At 53.4% G+C, this 18,257-nt stretch overlaps 1 protein-coding gene across 1 annotated transcript in view; it reads right to left on the bottom strand.

The window, feature by feature from the left end:
• Positions 1 to 1,204: 1,204 nt before the first annotated feature.
• Positions 1,205 to 18,257, bottom strand: part of SEMA3G (semaphorin 3G) — a 67,140-nt gene continuing 50,087 nt past the window's right edge. The window contains exons 8-16 of the mRNA XM_034775571.1: positions 12,797 to 12,911; positions 12,197 to 12,266; positions 10,959 to 11,103; positions 9,379 to 9,610; positions 7,940 to 8,031; positions 7,257 to 7,298; positions 6,022 to 6,247; positions 5,259 to 5,398; positions 1,205 to 3,070 (exon numbers count right to left, since the gene is read on the bottom strand). Coding sequence (XP_034631462.1) covers positions 2,612 to 3,070; positions 5,259 to 5,398; positions 6,022 to 6,247; positions 7,257 to 7,298; positions 7,940 to 8,031; positions 9,379 to 9,610; positions 10,959 to 11,103; positions 12,197 to 12,266; positions 12,797 to 12,911 — 1,521 coding nt within the window. The 3' untranslated portion in view covers positions 1,205 to 2,611. The remainder of the gene's footprint in view (positions 3,071 to 5,258; positions 5,399 to 6,021; positions 6,248 to 7,256; positions 7,299 to 7,939; positions 8,032 to 9,378; positions 9,611 to 10,958; positions 11,104 to 12,196; positions 12,267 to 12,796; positions 12,912 to 18,257) is intronic.

Genomic DNA, 18,257 nt, shown 5'->3' with positions numbered 1-18,257 from the left:
ATAACCCAGAAGCCAAGGGTATGGGGGAGGTGGTTGGCGCACGGCCTAGCAGAGAATGAGCAACACTCCACTACACGGCTGTTCTGAGCAATGGGACAGGCCAATGGATGCCCCAGGCCAGATCAGGATGCCCTTCCTTGCTCAGGCACCCTGGGCAGTGAGTACACCAGTGACTCCCCTACCAGCGCCCATCGAGGAAGGTCCTAGGTGCTGGCAGGAAGGATGCATGACCTGGCCTTAGAAAACAGGGCAAGAGTGCATTTCCTTTGGTGACTCAGTTCTCAGCGCAGCCACAAACTCATGTCATGGCAGGGCTGCACTGCTATCCCGCTGCAGCACAGCTTGGCTTTGGGAACAGAGTTTTCATGCTTTAGACTCCCCTGCCATTGCGCTCTTGGAGAATCTCCATTAGCACTCAGCTATTTAGGGCCTATGACATACAATTCAAGACAGAGTCTCTTCTGTTCTCATACCTATTGTGTCTGGCCTGGCAAAGGGGCGTTCACAGGTGGTGTAAAGCCAGCATAGCCAGTTCTTATGCCACTCCTCCCCAGTGTAGGCATGTGGCTGAAGCGCTACTGCGCTCTGGCTATTCTTGGCTGGCCGACAGTCCCTCTGAAAGGGTTGTCAGAGGGTGTAAATCAGAGCATCCCCTAGGTTGCTCTAACTGGCACCAGGGCCAAGCGGAAAATCAGGTTGCTACAACTGGCTTCCTGGTGGTCTCTTGAAGTGGCCAGGTCAGGTTGAGTGGATTCCCAGCTGCATCAGAGATCTGATCCTATGATTCCCAGCTAGCAAAAGGCAGCTAGCGATCTGTACTAGCCAGATTGTTACAATACCGATCTGCCATTACGCTGGCACTCTCTCTCTTTGAGGCTGTATCTGTGATGGGTTTGAGGTCAAGCAGTCTGATTTGGGAGGAGACTACAGAGAGCTCTAAAGGACTACTCCTAGGAGGGAAAGCCCCTAATAAATCAATAAATACATAAGAGGATCAAATCCTGACACTTAGACTTTTGCTGCCTAGTCACTGGAAATATGCATTGCTCTAGCAGAAGTTGGAAAAACTCCACCAGCTTCAGTTTCACAGCTGGAACTGCATTTTGGAAGCAAACATTAATTTCAGGCATCGCTCACCAAGACAACGTTCAGCATCACAGCCAACCCCACTCAATGGACACAAAGAGGCAAGTGACTCCCCGTCTGCACTTCCACAGCAATGGGCTGGTTTATTTGTTCAGAAAACTGATGGATTTCACCAGCAGTCAGTGGATAATGGGTCTGCAGAGGGGATCGCCTAGTTTGGGGATCTGCAGGGAGAGACGGAGCCTTTCAGCTCTAGGTCACTGGCTCAGTGAAGACACCCTCATTCCTTAATGTGCTGTAGGTGGGTGAATGCTGCAGCGTTCCTCGAATGGGTAAACCCTGCCACGACGCTGAGCGGGCGGGGGAGTCTGCAGATAGGTGAACCCTGCCACGACGCCGAGCGGACGGGGGAGTCTGCAGATAGGTGAACCCTGCCACGATGCCGAGCAGGCGGGGGAATTCGTGGACAGGTGAACCCTGCCACAACGCCGAGCGGGCGGGGGAATTCGTGGACAGGTAAACCCTGCCACAATGCCAAGCGGGCGCGGGAGTCCGCGGCCAGGTGAACGTTGCCACGATGCTGGGCGGGCGGGGGAGCAGCTGGGTGAACGTTGCCGTGACACCAAGCAGTAGGAGGAATCCATGGCCAGGTGAATGTTGAGGTGTGTTCTGTAACCAAGGGCATTCCTGACAGAGCCTGACTGAGGCCACATGTAAAGTGACTAGCTGGGCCCCCTTTGTGACTGCTGCCCCGTGCCAGGGTGGGGGGAGACAGCAGGGTTCCTGTGGGAGGCAAATAACGTTCAATTCCACCCTGGTGACAGTTCTGTCCATAACTGGGCCGAAGCTCTGATGAGACTCACTCCTCCTCCTCTGACTCCCACAGTGCCGCGGGAGATGGCCAGAGGAGGTAGATGGTATCCTACTGAACAGCTGGTTGTGGCCCCAGCTGGGTGTATAGGAATTAGCTCTTCTCTCCGGGGCACTCAACCTGGCTATCCCAGCTCCACACCGAATCCACCAAGACATCCCAGTGCTGCAGGTGTGGTGGTCTTTTCCTTCTCTCCCATCAGGGACGTAGCCAGCTCCTGCTTACCAGCCTCTCCATCACCCCTCAAGCTGCCAGGCTCCTACGGAACATCACGCCCTTCTGGGGCTGCACTGAGGGTTGTGGAGAGCCCCACCGTGATCGTTCAAGGCACCTGCAGCCTGGCCGGAAACAAGACATCCCCAACTAGAAGAGATGCTGGAATGGGGTGGGAAATGGATGCTCCGGTGGGACGGGGGAGCTCCCCGAGCCGTCTTCAGTGCTGGAATCAAGAGTTGCCCCGTGCCTCCAACGGTGAATGTCTCCAGACTCAGCCATGTGGCAAGACAGCTCCTGGCTTGGCAGGTCCTATTGTTAGGGCAGCATGGACACTGTTCCTAGCTGGGTGGATTGTCCCTTTCAGGGAGGGGTTTGTTCCAGGATGGTCCCTCCTCTCTCCCATCTCCCCCCTCATGTACGCCCCCCTCCCTTCGGTCTCTATGTGGCCATGGCCTGCCTGGGCATCCGGTTCCTCTCGTGCAGCTTGGCCCTCCCTTTCTTGCCGGCATCCATGCCGCTAAGTGCGTTTTTGCTCTTGGGGGGCTTGGCCTTGCGGCGTTGCCGGTCACCGCACCACACCCGCTCACAGTACTCCTCCACCTGATGCAGGTTGGCGTAGCCGATCAGGTGCATGATGTCCTTGAACCAGGCCCTGTGCCCCGGCGGCAGGCGGGGCTCCGGCACCAGGCAGGGTGGGCGAGGGGACTCGTCCTCGTGATCCCGCTGGAAGATGTGCTCCAACTGCTGGCTCTCGATCACCTCCAGCGTGACCTTGGTGATGGTCTGGGCAAAGCCATGCTCCAGGCTCTTGCAGTAATAGGTGCCGGCGTCTGGGCGATACAGCCTCCGAAACAGCAGCCCCTGCTCCGTCTTCAGGATCCTCTCATCCGTCTTCACCTGCAAGCAACCACATGGCAATCAAACGTGGGAACATAGGGACTGCTGGGCTGGCTCTGACCATGAAGCCATGTGATCCTACATCATACCTCCCACAATGCCAGCTCCGAACACCGAGCCACATGATCCCATATCCTACCTCTGACCTCGCTGTCTCTGACCACCGAGCCACTTAATCCTATATCCTACCTCCCACCTCGCTGGCTCTGACCACCAAGCCACGTAATCCCATATCCTACTTCCCGCTATGCCGGCTCTGACCTCTGAGCCACGTGATCTTATATCCTACCTCGCACCAAGCCACATAATCCCATATCCTACCTCCCGCGATGCCAGCTCTGACCACCGAGCCACGTAATCCCATATCCTACCTCCCACCTTGCTGTCTCTGACCACTGAGCCACGTAATCCCATATCCTACCTCCCACCTCGCTGTCTCTGACCACCGAGCCACGTAATCCCATATCCTACTTCCCACTATGCCGGCTCTGACCTCCGAGCCACGTGATCCCATATCCTACCCCCCACCAAGCCCTGTAATCCCATATCCTACCTCCCGCGATGCCGGCTCTGACCACCGAGCCACGTAATCCCATATCCTACCTCCCACCTCGCTGGCTCTGACCACCAAGCCACATAATCCCATATCCTACTTCCCGCTATGCCGGCTCTGACCACCGAGCCACGTGATCCCATATCCCACCTCGCCAGCTCCAACTCCTGGCCTTCATGATCCCATATCCCGTTTCCCGCCATGCCGGCTCTGACCACAGGTCCCCTGGCGCCCTGCCCCCAGTCAAAGGGAATCTGATGGCTTCTATGGCTTCCAGACATTCCCCCCAGCCTTGCACTCTAAGCAGCCTCCCACCCTTCCCTCCTCCATTACAGCAGTGCTGGCAGGTTTCCACTGGCTGGCCAGCTGCAGTAGGAGCGGGGCAGAGAGATCCCGCCTCCTTGGTGAGTGTCTTTCAGGAACGTCCAGCAGGAGAGCTAGGCAGGTGGAGGGAGCGGAGAGGGAGCGCACGTGGGAAGAACTCAGGGATGCAAGTCAGTGCGGAAGCAGAGCGAGAGCCTCGGTTGGCCTGGAGCGAACCAGACGCGGCTGATCATCAGACAGCAGGGGCCAAATGTGTCAGCGAGGCAGCCCCAGGATGATCTGGCCCCGGGGGCTGTGTGCACCTCCTCACACAGAGCAAGGGGTGCCTGCAAAATATCCCGGCCACTGTCACCAGTGGAGGCAATCGGAGCCAGAAAACCCTGCTTGGGGTGGCTTGTCGAGAGAATCCCCAGAGAACAGTGGACCCCCCACCTTCGGGAAGGCTAGCCTCACGGCCCCGTCCCTTCCGCACGAGGCCCCGCACCCCGCAGCTGGTGCCCTGAGCCCCCCACCTCCCATCCCGTGGTCCGAGAAGCCCCTGGCCAGCTGGAACCCTGAGCCTCCCCTCCCCCACTGCCAGAAGAGCTCCAGGCCAGCCCCGGCGGAGAAGCCTCAGCTGGCTGACCGATCCGTGCCCTGGCCGGAGCAGCCCCAGCTGGCTGACCGATCCGAGCCCTGGCCGGAGCAGCCCCAGCTGGCTGACCGATCCGAGCCCTGGCCGGAGCAGCCCAAGCCCAGCGTCCCACGGCAGCCTATTATACCTGCCGCCCATGTCGTCTCCCCAGTGCCAGCTCCATGGGGCTACCCTGCCGAGGGAACCAGCTTTCCTGCATCTCTGCCTGCATCTGCTTTCCTTGGGCACGGCTGCTCCTTCCTACTCCCTGCAATCCACTGCTGATGGGGCCATCTTCTATCTGCTCTCACAGCATCAGGCGAGTCCTGCCCCAGGCCCAGAGCTCATCTAACATTCACTGAGGAGGCCCCTGCAGGCTGCCTCGTCAGACAGCAAGTAGCTGCTCAGCATGTAGAGAATGGTAGAAACCTGCTCAAACAACGCTCCAGCGCCTCCCAGCCCCGAGCACGGACTGTAAGAGAACGCGGAAGGCAGACAACAGCTGCTGGCACATGGAGCCCCGGGCAAGAGGCAGCTCATCGACTGGGAGGCCAAGAAGAGGGGCAGGGAAGACTCTGCTCATTGGACTGGAAGCTTTTGGCAATGGGTAAGGGGCACCATGCTGGGCATGGGGGCGCGGTGCTCCAGCACAGGAGGCAGACTGGGAGGGGGAGGCATGGGGGGGAAGGACGCCTCACCTCATCCCTTCGCTCGTCGTGGGGTCTCTGAAGGAACCACTGCATGGTGGCCTGGGGCGACTTGGGGACACACTCCAGGAAGGTGCTGTTGTGCTCCGTCCCATACACCACCTTCTCCTCGGCGCTGTCGAAATCATCCACTGTTGAAACACAGACGTTGGCTCAGTGCCCGATGGACGTGGTGCACCCCATGGAGCGGGCAGCCAGTGCCAGCAACCACCCACCCCAACCCTTAGGGGACAGCCCTGACTCTGCTCAGGTGAGGTCCTCTGGCCTTGGGCCCAGAGCATCTGGAGAGACCCCGATAACCCTATGCAGTGCTGGCAGGGCACGTTTGGCTGGATTTGCTCTGTGGGCAGGGGTGGCTTGTCTCTCATCACCATGTGGCACGACATCACAGGGACAGCTGGTTAAGAGAATCCTCATTTGTGACCGCAGAGCCCACGCTCAGTGCCTCTGACTGGGATGTGGGTGCAGCATGTCTGAGCTGGGCTGGGGTGCTGCATGAGTGACCTCCCTGCTCAGCACACATGGAAAGCTCGCTGGGGCAAAAACACCACCTGGAGGAAGGTGTTGTTCTGCTCAGGATCCCAGCTACATGGGAGGACAGCCCAGGCATTGCCATGACACCAGTGGACCGTCTGTGTGGGCAGGAGAGTCCTGGCTGGCCCCTCTAGGCCTATCTGCACCCAGCCACTGGGAAGCTGGCCCCTCTCAGCCACACGTGGGCTGGGACACAGGCGGAGCACATGGGCCACCTTACCGGTCAGGTTCTGATCCAGACACTGGTGCATAGGGTTCCCGGTCCGGATGTCCTGGCGGCGGAACCGGCGCTTGCTTGACGCTTGGTACCTGGTGCAGGAGATGCCGTCCCAGGCGCAGTATGGGTCCCGGGCCAGGCAGCACTCGGCACAGGCTGTGCCGTAGGTCTCGCACTGGTGCAGCTTCACCTGGGCCACCCCCACACGGGAGCCCACGTAGAGCATTTGCTGTGGGAGTAAATGGGAACAGGCTGGTAAACAGTAGGGGGGCTCTGCCTAGAGCCCAGATCTCCAGGATGATCCCATGGCAAATAGGGGCTGGGCAAAGCACTCTCCCCTCCCCAGCAGGAGCCAGGGTTCAAAGCCTGCCTGGGGCCATATAAGCCTAGTCTCTGGAGACTGGCGCTGTTCTGCTTGCTTTGGGTTCAGAACCAGATCAGAAAGGTTTGTTATTACAGACAAAGACTGAGGCGCCACAGGAAAGCAAGGCCTAGACTAGGGGGGTGCTGCAAGGGCATTGGCAGAGCTGCGTGGGGAGCCAGAGGCTGGAAGCTGTAGAGAAGGAGGGAAGTGCATTGGTGTAGTTCTGGGATGGGAGTGCAGGACTGGAGCAGCGGGGGGGCAGGGCAGGATGGAAACGTATCAACAGGGCTGTGTATGGAGGCTAGTAACCAGCCAGGCAGATCCATCAAAGAACACATGGCTGGATGATGCTCCCTGCTCATCAACTCCAGAGTTCGTTTCCAGGTAGAAATAAACACTCCCAAAGGAGAGGAATTTCCACTGGGTGGGTAAAGAGGGTGGGACTAGAAGGGAAGTGGCAAGAGTGGCAACCAACATTTTAGGATGAATATCAAGAGAGATTCCATTAAGCTGGGGAATGGTCTTCCAAGGCATCTGACGGAAGCCCCATTGTGTGGAGACATCCTGCACTGGCTGCTGCGATAGACAGGATAGCTTAACACTGTGCTTCTCACACTGTGGTCCCCAGAGCTGCTGCAGCCATAACCATGAGGCATCTGCCAATCTTCATGCACTGATGCTTCCTGCTCGGTCTAGTCCAAGCCGGACACTGTTATGGTTTCCTGGAGTTTAAATACTGGTACACACACCCACATCTGCCCCCAGCATCTCTCTGCTCCCTGCGCAGCCCCTTTGTGTCCATCTATGTCGAGCGTGCGTGCTAGCCAGGCTGGGTTCTGCCCTGCATTTGTCCCACCGAGAAGCCACTACTCACTCGTTTGACAGAGACTTCCATGGCGGTAATGGGTGTGGGAGCCTGGGGGAGGAAGAGACAGCCCTCAGCTAGGACATGGCACAGAAACGACCCGCCCCCGCCTTCAAAAACTCCACATTCTGTCTGTGGCATCTTCAATCCTTATAGGTTTATTCAGCTTCCTGCTCACCCCGCACCACCCCATCATCATGTATAGCACTTACTGCTTCCCGAGGGCTCACACACAAGCAAGAACTAAAGCTTCCCAGAAGAATGGACCCACACCTTTCCCCCAGAAGCCCACCCAGATCAGACTGGATTCTCCTCTCACTTTCCCCACTGGCCCAGCACGGAGTTCGTTTATCTATGCCAGCGTAAGAGGAGATCCCAGCCCATGGCCTGCACTGGAGACGGTCACACACACAGCTCACGTGTGCACACACTTACCCAAACGGAAGGCACTATGCCACACCCCGCACATACAACAGTCGCACACACAGGCTTACTCATGCAGCAGGTGCCACATATGAAACTGTCACACACGTTTCAGCACAGGTGGTAACGTAGTTTGCATGGATTGTACATGCATACTATGTGTGTGTCATTGATTGCACAGACACACTCCTATATGTGGCACACTCAGACACACACGCACAAACGCCTGCACACCACTATCATTCACACATATGTGCCATTTATCGCACCTTAAAAACCTGCAGCTCCTCCAGAATGACTTCTTCAGCTGCGGCAAAGTTTCCTTTCTGAAGGGCTATGACCTTCAGTACTGAGCCGGCATCTGGATGGTAATAGAGCAAGAGCATTGACAAAAGCCCTTCACCTTGGCATCCTGGCCATCACTGGCAGTGGGGGCAGATGGAGACAATTCCTGCTGTGACACGCCTGTTGTTTTGTACACAACCTGCATACAAGGCTAAGCTCTTCACCATCAGTTTGCATCCAGGGCCAAGCACCAGAGAACTGTCCTGCACCACGAATGTCAGGGTCTGGACTCACCAGAAGGCGATCACTGGTTTTCCCTGCTAGGATGTTGGAAGGGGTCCCTCCCAGCCAGCTGGACAATGACTCACACAAACAATCATAGTAGGCACGGCTACAGCCCCTTTCTCCTATAAATCCCAAACCCGCCTATTACTGCTTTAATGTTGGACAATGACAGAGTTTATAAACACCTTTAATTCTTTAGGTCTTTCAGATCAATATCAATACAGCAGGGGCCTTCCCGGTTTTAAAGAAACACCTTCCTTGAAGCTCAGGGGAGGCAGGGAACAGAGGCAGCATTTGCAGGGAAGCAGACTGAAAACCAGCCCCCAGAAGCAGTGAGTGTCTGGGAGCAGCTGGGCCTGGCCTATGGTTGCCAACCCTCCAGTATTGTCCTGGAGTCTCCAGGACTTAAAAGATTGATCTTTAATTAAAAATTATGTCATGTGATGAAACCTTCAGGAATCCATCCAACCAAACTTGGCAACCCTAGCCTGGCCAAGCATTGAGAGAAATGCTAAGGTTAAGTCAGATGTATGCATGTAAGCCTTCTGTTGTTTTAACCCTTTTCTTTGGGAATGCTATGTTCCTATGGATCCAAAATAAAAGTTTGGAAGAAGGTGCTTAGAGTCACTGCATCCACCAATTGGTCACAGTTCCCTTAGGGAGAGCTATTACGAGTGTCAAAGACAGCTGGACCTGCAGAGACACCAAGGTTGGTCAGCAAGGGTGCTGATGTTGGAGGGTCCAGAATGAGAGTGGGGGGGATCATGAGGTTCCAGCCTGAGAGAAGTGGTGGCATAGGGCCTGTCACTGGAAAGGGAGTACTTGGGAAAGACTGAAGAGGGGTCAAAGATGCAGCTAACCCTGTAACTGGGACAGCTGGTCTATTCTACCCAGATACCCAACAGCTAGTGAATGTTCAGCCCCACTGCGGTTAGCAATGTTGGCAGGCCTGGTGTAGACAGACTGACGGCACCATAATCAACATGGTATTTTGAAAGACCTGCTGTGAGCTGCCGCTGAATTGACCACGGAGGATGGCCCAGAAGTGGAGATCCAGGGAAGGGACCAAAGGGAGATCTAGCAGGAAATGGCTGGCCTTGCTGAGGCCCTGGGGGTTCTCCTGTGGGCGCTAGCTCACCTGTCCCGAGAAACATGACATCATACTGCCCGTCTTCAGCGTCCACCCGGTCCACCACGATCTGCCGCAGCCGGTGCTGCAGGTTGGTCTTCACCAGCATGGGCCGACGGTGCAATGGGTACACGGGTCTATACATAAGGGGGTGAGCACGGGCGAAGTGCAGGACCTCGTCGGGGTAGTCCTTGGTGGAGCCGTACTGCCGGCTGGGCTGGTTGGTGGTTTTACTGGGACACTGGCACGAGGCAAAAGAGACAGCATTTCAGCCTGACATTCCTGCTCTGCACCCCTGTGTCATGACACTAGGAGACCCCCACCTACAGCCTCCCCAGCCCAGCGCTTGTGAGCCACCTGCTCAGCCTTAACAATGGCCTTGGGAATCTCTACTCCATGATGCTGTCTGGGTTTCTATGTCCTTCTCAAGCTCAGATCCATCCTGTTAACAGCCAAGGTGGAAGGCTCATTCCCATTAGCTCCCCTGTGTTATCTCCTTCTCCCCGTCCAACCTCAGACACAGGCCAGCTTGGTGTGGGGGGTGAGACCCCAGGAAGGGTTGTTTTCCCATTCAGTATAACATGTCATAGACCAGGGGTGGGCAAACTATGGCCCACGGGCCACATCCGGCCCCTGAGCTCCTGGCCTGGGAGGCTCGCCCCTGGCCCCTCCCCTGCTGTCCTCCCTCCCCCGCAGCCTCAGCTCACTCGCTCTGCCACCGGCGCAATGCTCTGGGCGGCGGGGCTGTGAGCTCCTGGGGCAGCGCAGCTGCAGGGCCCGGCCTGACCCAGTGCTCTGTGCTACAAGGTGGCGGCAGCATGGCCCAGCTCCAGCCAGGTGGCGCGGCTGTAGCGCTGCAGCCAGCGGTGCTCCAGGCAGCATGGTAAGGGGGCAGGGAGCAGGGGGGGTTGGATAGAGGGCAGGGGAGTTTGGGGTGGTGGTCAGGAGGCAGGGGTGTGGATGGTGATCGGGGGGAAACGGGGTTGAATGGGGGCAGGTGTCCCGGGGAGGGGCAGTCAGGAAGGGGGGGGGGTTGGATGAGGCAACAGGGGGCAGTCAGGGACAGGGGTTTCGGGGGCAGTCAGGGGACAGGGAGAAGGGGTGGTTGAATGGGGCAGGGGTCCCTGGGGGGCCGTCATGAATGAGAGGAGGGGTTGGATGGGGCGGTGGGGGTCCAGGGGCAGTCAGAGGACAGGGAACAGGGGGGTTGGATGGGGCAGGAGTCCGGGGGAAGGGGGGCAGATAGGAGGTAGGGGCTGGGCCACAACCCCCTCCCCTAACCGGCCCTCCATACAATTTACGAAACCTGATGCAACCCTCAGGCCAAAAAGTTTGTGCTCCCCTGTCGTAGACACTGCTCTGCCTGGGAATAGTTCATTTGCCTCAATTAAATCCCAAAGTAGGTCCCACCTCCCGAAACGGATTCTGATGATGATTCCTGAAAGACCCAGGAGGAAAAACTGCTGGGAAGTTCGTGCCAAGGCAAATCCACCACCCCTTGCAGAGGGTGAAATGAGATGGGGTTAATAATGGATCATTTTATGAGTCTTCTCCAGACACCTTCAAAAACAAGGGTGTGAACCACTTACAACTCCTGGCCTGGGGTAGGGCACCTTGCCCTCATATGCTGCCCACTGGTGATCCGGGCCATCCTTATGGGCAAAGGGCCCATTGAAGACTTCCCAGATGTCTGCCATGTGGTACACACAGATGGCAAAGCCTTGGAAGACGTTGCTGAAATGAGAGGAATTGGTCCAGGGTGAGGATCCATTGTTAGCCACACACACACAGGGCTAGCAAACCCTTCCTATTAACAGTGCTGGGGACCTGTGCAAGAGATGGGTGTATTGAGGAGGGATAAAATTACCAAACCAGACACCAAATCCAAAAGCGAACTGCAAATCCACGGGCAACAACCCGCCCAATGAGATGGGACTGTGATCAGATCACAGTATAAATCCCCGGAAGACAATGTGCTGAATTCAAACTAAGGCAGCCACCATAAAAAGTATAAACATTCAAAACAATAAATATCATGAACGTTACAGGTTAAAATAAGTGAATCCTATCTATTACAAAGGCTGGAAAAGGTCAATTAAAGTAACGAGCTAAAGAAATCATAAAGAATGTGCCTTTATACAAACCCAAATCTAGGCATGGGAATGTTCACATTAGACATCCCAATAACAACCTTATCTCTGACCCCAAGAGGCGTGGTATTGCCATTTTCAGGTTACAGAAAGACTGCTTTAAAAAACTGAAAGATTTGCTTTGAAACATCAAGTATTAATATTTTAACTGAATCTGTCTTGCTCCAAATTACATAAATCACCCTCTTGAAGCCTGTTGTCTGCGCAGCACTGTCCATTTTAAGTCTCAGATTATGCAGACATTGCACCAAGGACCCTATTTGGTATCTACTATCGTTCCATAACTACAACATATCTATCTGTAGGACCTCCAAGAGCTACGTCTATTTATACATATTTACACCAAAACCAACCCAGTGCATTTGCATTATTCATCATCCTTATGCAGGTGACCTCTTCTACCATTGCATAGTTACTAGACAAACTATCTCTTCTCACTTAGATTATATGCATTTTGGAGCTGGGACTTTCTTTTGCCACTCTGTTCAGCGCCTAGCCTACTGGGCTGGGATCCTCTTGGCCCTACCACAATGTAAATAATAAACAATTATAATACTGAGCAGCATGGGGAAAAGGGGTGGGGATTGGTGGTGTTGGAATGGCTGATGTTAATTTTCGAGTGACAGGAGAAGGCCTTTTGTTCATTATAGAAAGTGAGAGAAGCTGTGAGTTGTTACCTGATGGTGCTGAAGAGGGCATAGATCTCAGGGCTCTTCCCATCTTTGGTCCTCAGTAAGAAGATGTCCTCTATGGAAGAGAAGGCTGGTCACCCTGTATATCAAACTACCCCCTTCCACAGCACCCCATACCCCACCCATCTACTCCTTGATGCTTTCAGCATCTTGCTGGCTTGTCAAGAGTTGTGTCCCAAGGGATACAGCAGCCTATCCCCCAGCCAGTTCCAATCAATAATTCTTCCCCCCGCATCTCCACCTGCTGAGGGTTGGATGGATAGGACAGAGTGAGGCAAGCCCCCCACCAAGATTCTCCCAAAGAGGCGAAGGCCAAGCTGGAGAGCATCTCTGGACTCCACAGCATCCCAGAGACAAACACCTGGATCCCATTCTTGTCCCCAGAAGCCCCAGGTCAGCAGCCCATCCCCATTCAGCAGAGCACTTGCGCCCAACTTCTAGCACAGACTGAACATTCAGGGCTTTCTCCTTCCACCCACCCCTGCCAAGTGGCCAAGTGAGCAGTCCTCTGGCCACACACGTATCAGACCGCCCCGATCCCAGAGCCCCACAGCCAGAGAGCGTCCAAGCAGTTGCTCCTCTTACCCAGTTCATCAAAATAGGTGTCTATCCCATCTGGCCCTGGGACGGAGCACACCAGACGGGCTTTGTTGAAGGTGCTCCATTTGTTGACCAGCACCCGCTGGCCTCCTGCATCATTCTGGAAGGAGAAGGGACGTCACTGCACACACCTGGAAGCAGCCTGATAAAAGGTTAGCTTAGAGACAATGAGTTTAGGAGGTTTGAGCCACATGAGCAGCCACAAAGCTAGTTTCTCCAGAGGGGACAAGGTCATGGTACCTTGACAGGAGACAATGGGAGATGGAGGATACTGCTTGACCTTCAGCTCAGATGGGATTATTGCACGCCAGGCCAGGGAAACACTATTCCACCCCCAGCAACGACCCCCCACCCCAGATCAGTCAAGTGACTATAATCAGGGCCCAAAGAGACCACTATTGCCTGATGTGACATTATTGATCTAATTTGGGGACCATATAGAACATAGTTGCAACCAAAGTCCTGTAGTGGCACCAAATCTTGTATAAAGGGGGTCAAATGGGGTGTCTAAGACAAGGTTATGGTTTACTGGTTATAATTATGCTGTCTATATGTGTGTACCAATTTTGTAGTTGAAGTTATAAATATTGGCTCTAAACTGTCTGTATTTCAAACTTATGCTATGCTTCTGGGAGACATCCCAGACAAGTTGGCGTTAGCTCTGCCTAGCCTGCTTGATGGCCCATTAAGGACCATCAGCTATACAATTGACCCATTGAGAGAGGGCAGATACGCCTTGCAACTCAGCAAAGTATGCAGGGACTGGCCCATGTGACTCCAGACTCCATTTTGCTGTAATTTTCCACAGTAAGGACAAAGAGGTGTTCTTACACCTGGAAAGACAGGAAGTGCCTGCTGCTTAAGGAAAGGGCTGGTGTGTGGAAGATGCCTCTCCTCCATCTGGTCTTCGATCCTCCTTCTTACCTCTGGAGGGACTTTGCTACAAACTGAAGCTCTAAACAAAGGACTGAATGACCCATCCCAGCTGGGGATGTTCCAGAGACTTGATTTGAACCCGCAGTTTATTCTATCACTATTACAAGCCTGAATCAAGAACTTTGCCATTAGTCTATGTGATTGATTCCATTTAACCAATTCTAACTCTCATCTGTATCTTTTTCCTTTTATAAATAAACCTTTAGATTTTAGATTCTAAAGGATTGGCAACAGCGTGATTTGTGGGCAAGATCTGATTTGTATATTGACCTGGGTCTGGGGCTTGGTCCTATGGGATCAGGAGAACCTTTTTTCTTTTACTGGGGTATTGGTTTTCATAACCATTGTCCCCATATCGAGTGGCACTGGTGGTGATACTGGGAAACTGGAGTGTCTAAGGGAATTGCTTGTGTGACTTGCGATTAGCCAGTGGGGTGAGACCAAAGTCTTCACTGTCTGGCTGGTTTGGTTTGCCTTAGAGGTGGAAAAACCCCAGCCTAGGGCTGTAACTGCCTTGTTTGAGCAATTTCCCCTGAATTAGCACTCTCAGTTGGGTCCTGCCAGAACCGCATTGTTACACCTGGGGGAAAGGAGGACCAAGCTGAGATCCATGGAGCACCCAAAATCAATGATGACTTTGGCTGCATACTTCTGAAGTCAGGGTCCCAGAAATGGAGCAACATGTAGTTTGATGGAAAAATGTGACCCTAAGTGACTTGCCCAAGATCACACAGTGAGTCAGTGGCAGATCTGGGAACTGATCCCATATGGGCCAATTCCCAGTCTGGCGTTTTAACCCCCACACCATCCTTTCTCCTTTTCCAGGCCAAAGCTTTCCATAGCCCCTCCACTTGGCTGAGACATACCGGGGATACAGCACCAATGGAAGAAGCTTCCTATTCCCTAGAAAGGAACAGAAGCAGATTATGGGTAACAGGTGTAAATCCAGAGTTACTTAATGGAGCAGCTCTGGATTGACACAAGTAGAGTTAAGATCAGAATCTGGCCCTCCCTGGAGTCTTTCCATTAATGGTTATAAACATAGCCAATGCAAAGGGAAATGAACATCAATGGGGCATTGCGCAGAACTTGCATTCAGCCAGAGTTCTGATCTTTCCCTGTTAGGGAACCAGGCATTCATTAAACCACCTCTTCCCAGCCTGCTTGGCCGAGTTAGAAGGGAAGTGCCTGCTGCTTAAGGAAAGGGCTGGTGTGTGGAAGTGGAAAATACAGGTTCTAGGCCCTGCTCTGACTTCTTGCCCCTCATGAATCCCAGCCTGGCCTGAGTTTATCCATTGGTCTGTGCCGATGGACATTCCCCTCACCAAGCACAGCATGTGGCCTCTGATGCAGCACCCTGAGATTGTTTCTGGGATCCCCTATCAAGCCATCCCTCGGGCCGGCTCCCTGTCCAAGACCGCATGCTGCCACTGGGCACATGCAGAGGGGTGAGCTTTGTATGTCGGGGGCATATGGGGTTTATGTAAGTGCAGGGCTAGTAATCCTGACTCTGGGTGATGTGTATATATATCTTCCTACTGTATTTTCCACTGCATGAATCCGATGAAGTGGGTTTTAGCCCATGAAAGCTTATGCTCAAATAAATTTGTTAGGCTCTAAGTTGCCACAAGTACTCCTGTTCTTTTTGCTGATACACTAACACAGCAACTCTGAACCTGTCACACAGCACTGGGCAAACTGAACCCACACCCCAATCCTTACCTGCAGGCCCTGGCTATTCTGGCCTAAGACTCTATACCATTCTGTCAGTGCACTTTAATCCTGCCCTGCAGCCCCCCTGCTATTCCAGCCCTGACTCCACCCCACAGCTCTGCCAATGCCTCTCCAGCCTGACCTGCCGCCCCCTGCTATTCCAGTGCTGGGCTCTCACACTGCTCTGCTGATGCCTCTCAGTCCTGCCCAGCAAATCTTACTCCTGGAAGTCTGACCCCAGGCCTGTCCTGTGCACAACCAATCTAATGACTGGAAAAACTGAGAATTGGCCACCAAATAATGTCACCAGTGATCTCAACTGGGTTTACGTCGAAAGATCAAATCCTCGGCCCAAGCTAAATCCTCTTTGTGACACTCCAGCTATACAAAGGGGCCTCGAAGCTGCACTCAGAGAGTAGCTGGAGAGTCCCCTGTAGTACAGGAATCCCTCGTGGCCCAAGATGGGGTAGCCAGTTGTAGATACTATGGTAATAGGAGTTCTGTAAGGACCTAAGATAGGAACAATCCACTGTCTGTCTAGCGACATAAGTTAGAGCAGCTGTGGGGCACCTCTAACTTGTGCCAGGAGCCAGTTCTGCCCTAGCACTGGAGGAGGCTGAGACGTAGCTCAGAGACACATTTACTTTACCCCACACTCAGCTGCACTGAATGTTAGCTCAGCACTGAGCCCTAGGTCTGCAGGGCAAGGTCAGTGCACTAACCCACTAGGCCAATTTGTTAGCCAGTGCAGATGACCTTTTGCACATGTGCATGTGTATTTTTCATGTGTCCAAGGCATCTTAGTCAGTCAGTTCTTGTGCCCACTCCAGCCTCTTGCCCAAACAAAGAATCCCACTCCATGCAGGGATTGATCAGTCCAATAAATAACCTCTTTGTTCCTGTGTCTCAGGGTTTATTTCTGGGGTTAGAGCAGGAGCAGAGAATTCGCAGCCGACAGCGTTGCTCTGTTTGGATGGAGAGCTGCCATCCTCTCCTCCGGTTCACGCTGTCCACAGCTCTTCCAAAGCAGCTGCTGATGCTGCCGGCCGACAGATGTTTCTCTTTGCCTCCCCGGGATCTCTGGGGCCTGCTAACTTGTGCTTGTGAATGACAGGGCCGGGAATTGAGCCACCGCCTTCCAGGTGTTGTAGCAATTCCATCACGTTGCCTTCCTCAGAGCCCACACTCCACTCCGGCCCCTGATTACTAACAGACTTCCAACGGTTGTTGGCAGGGCAGGGCAGATTTCATCCCTCCGGGGCCAGGGAGGGCAGAGAGCTCAGAAATTCCAGCTTCTCTTCAACAAGGTGCTTCTGACACTGATCACGGTAGGATACAAGACTAATCACAGCCCACAGAGCGGACCCCAAAGCAAGTATGTGGATAGTGCAGGGAGACGGCAGCTCAGATAATGGTCTCTGGGACTGAGAAGCACTTACCAGTAGGGACGGGCAAAGCCAAGGATGGGTTTAGTTTTGTGAAACTCCGTTGGTAAAGTCTTGGTGGCTTGGATCCAGATCCATCTACCGGAGTTTGGATAAGTGGTTCCAGGTTTGGCCCATCTTCATCCCTGGTGTTGCATGGAGGCCAGTGGCCATGAGGCCTATTGACACGTAGCAGTGAAATGCATCCATCTATATGTTAATTTTGCTATGTCACCACAGCTATGAATGCAACAGGTGGGCAGCCTCATGGGGTAGAGAGCTGTATGGCTTGACATCTTCCTTACCCTGAATCACTCGAGCAAGCCTATCCAAACAGCACGCTGCGATTCCAGAAGTGGGGTGGGGGAGGGACAGTTGAACTTCAATGATCCATATGGAGGGCCGGGAGGGAGACCACGGTCATGCTCCATGTGTGTTACAGCTCAGCCTATCGCACAGCTAATATGCATTCAGGGACGGGACCTCCACTAAGATGGAACATGCATTCATCCCTGCATATGCAAGTAGGAAGGCCCTGGCTGGAAGCGCCTGATCTTCTAGCTTTTATTTCCTTCTGCCAAATCCAGAGCAGGACTGTGCACAATTCCCACCACCAGCAACAGAAGAAGTAAACCATAATGTCCACCTGGAAGTTTTCACACAGCTCCCAAAATATCCTAATCCCCCATCAAGGAAGAAATCTGTTCCTTTCCCCCTCCCCCCACAACAAAGATTGCTGGGAAAAGTCTTGCCATGAAAATTGAAGATTTTCACCAGCGTTAAATTTGTGAACAGTCACCATTTCTGGACGGCAGAGAGAGGTCAAGAGGTGAAATGTTGCCACTTTCTGAACACAAGCTGCATTCCCTAGGGACTAAGCAAACTGTGACCCAGGCTGGAATCTGCAAATCCTCACATGGAAGTGGCCCACAGCTCTGACACGCAGACTACCTGAGATGGAGTGGGACTCAGAACCAGCACAGCTGAGCCACCAGGCAAAACAAGAGACGAGTATAAAAAAGAGACTCAAAATCTCAAACTCTCACAGGATGGGAAAACCATTGCTAACCAGCTCTACTGAGCATAGGATCACAATATGAATAAACTTCAAAATTGTTTCCTGTCCTGAAAGAGGACAAAAGGTCACAATCTCATAAATTTTCATGAACTGATAATCCAAAAAAAATTTCAGATCAGGACAGCGGGTCAATCAAAATGTTTCATTTTGATCATTTCATTTCAAATTCAACCTTCTTAAAATGCTTTAAACTTTTTTTTAGTATAAATTAACAAAAATTTCAATATGCAAAGTTGTTTCAAATCAGAAGATAAAATTTCTCATTTAGAAATGGTCAAAAACGGGACATTTCAAC

Source organism: Trachemys scripta, chromosome 7, assembly GCF_013100865.1.
Source record: "Trachemys scripta elegans isolate TJP31775 chromosome 7, CAS_Tse_1.0, whole genome shotgun sequence".
Lineage (NCBI taxonomy): Eukaryota > Metazoa > Chordata > Testudines > Emydidae > Trachemys > Trachemys scripta.
Note: the sequence above shows the minus strand (reverse complement) of the source record. Positions and strands in the feature narration are given on the sequence as shown.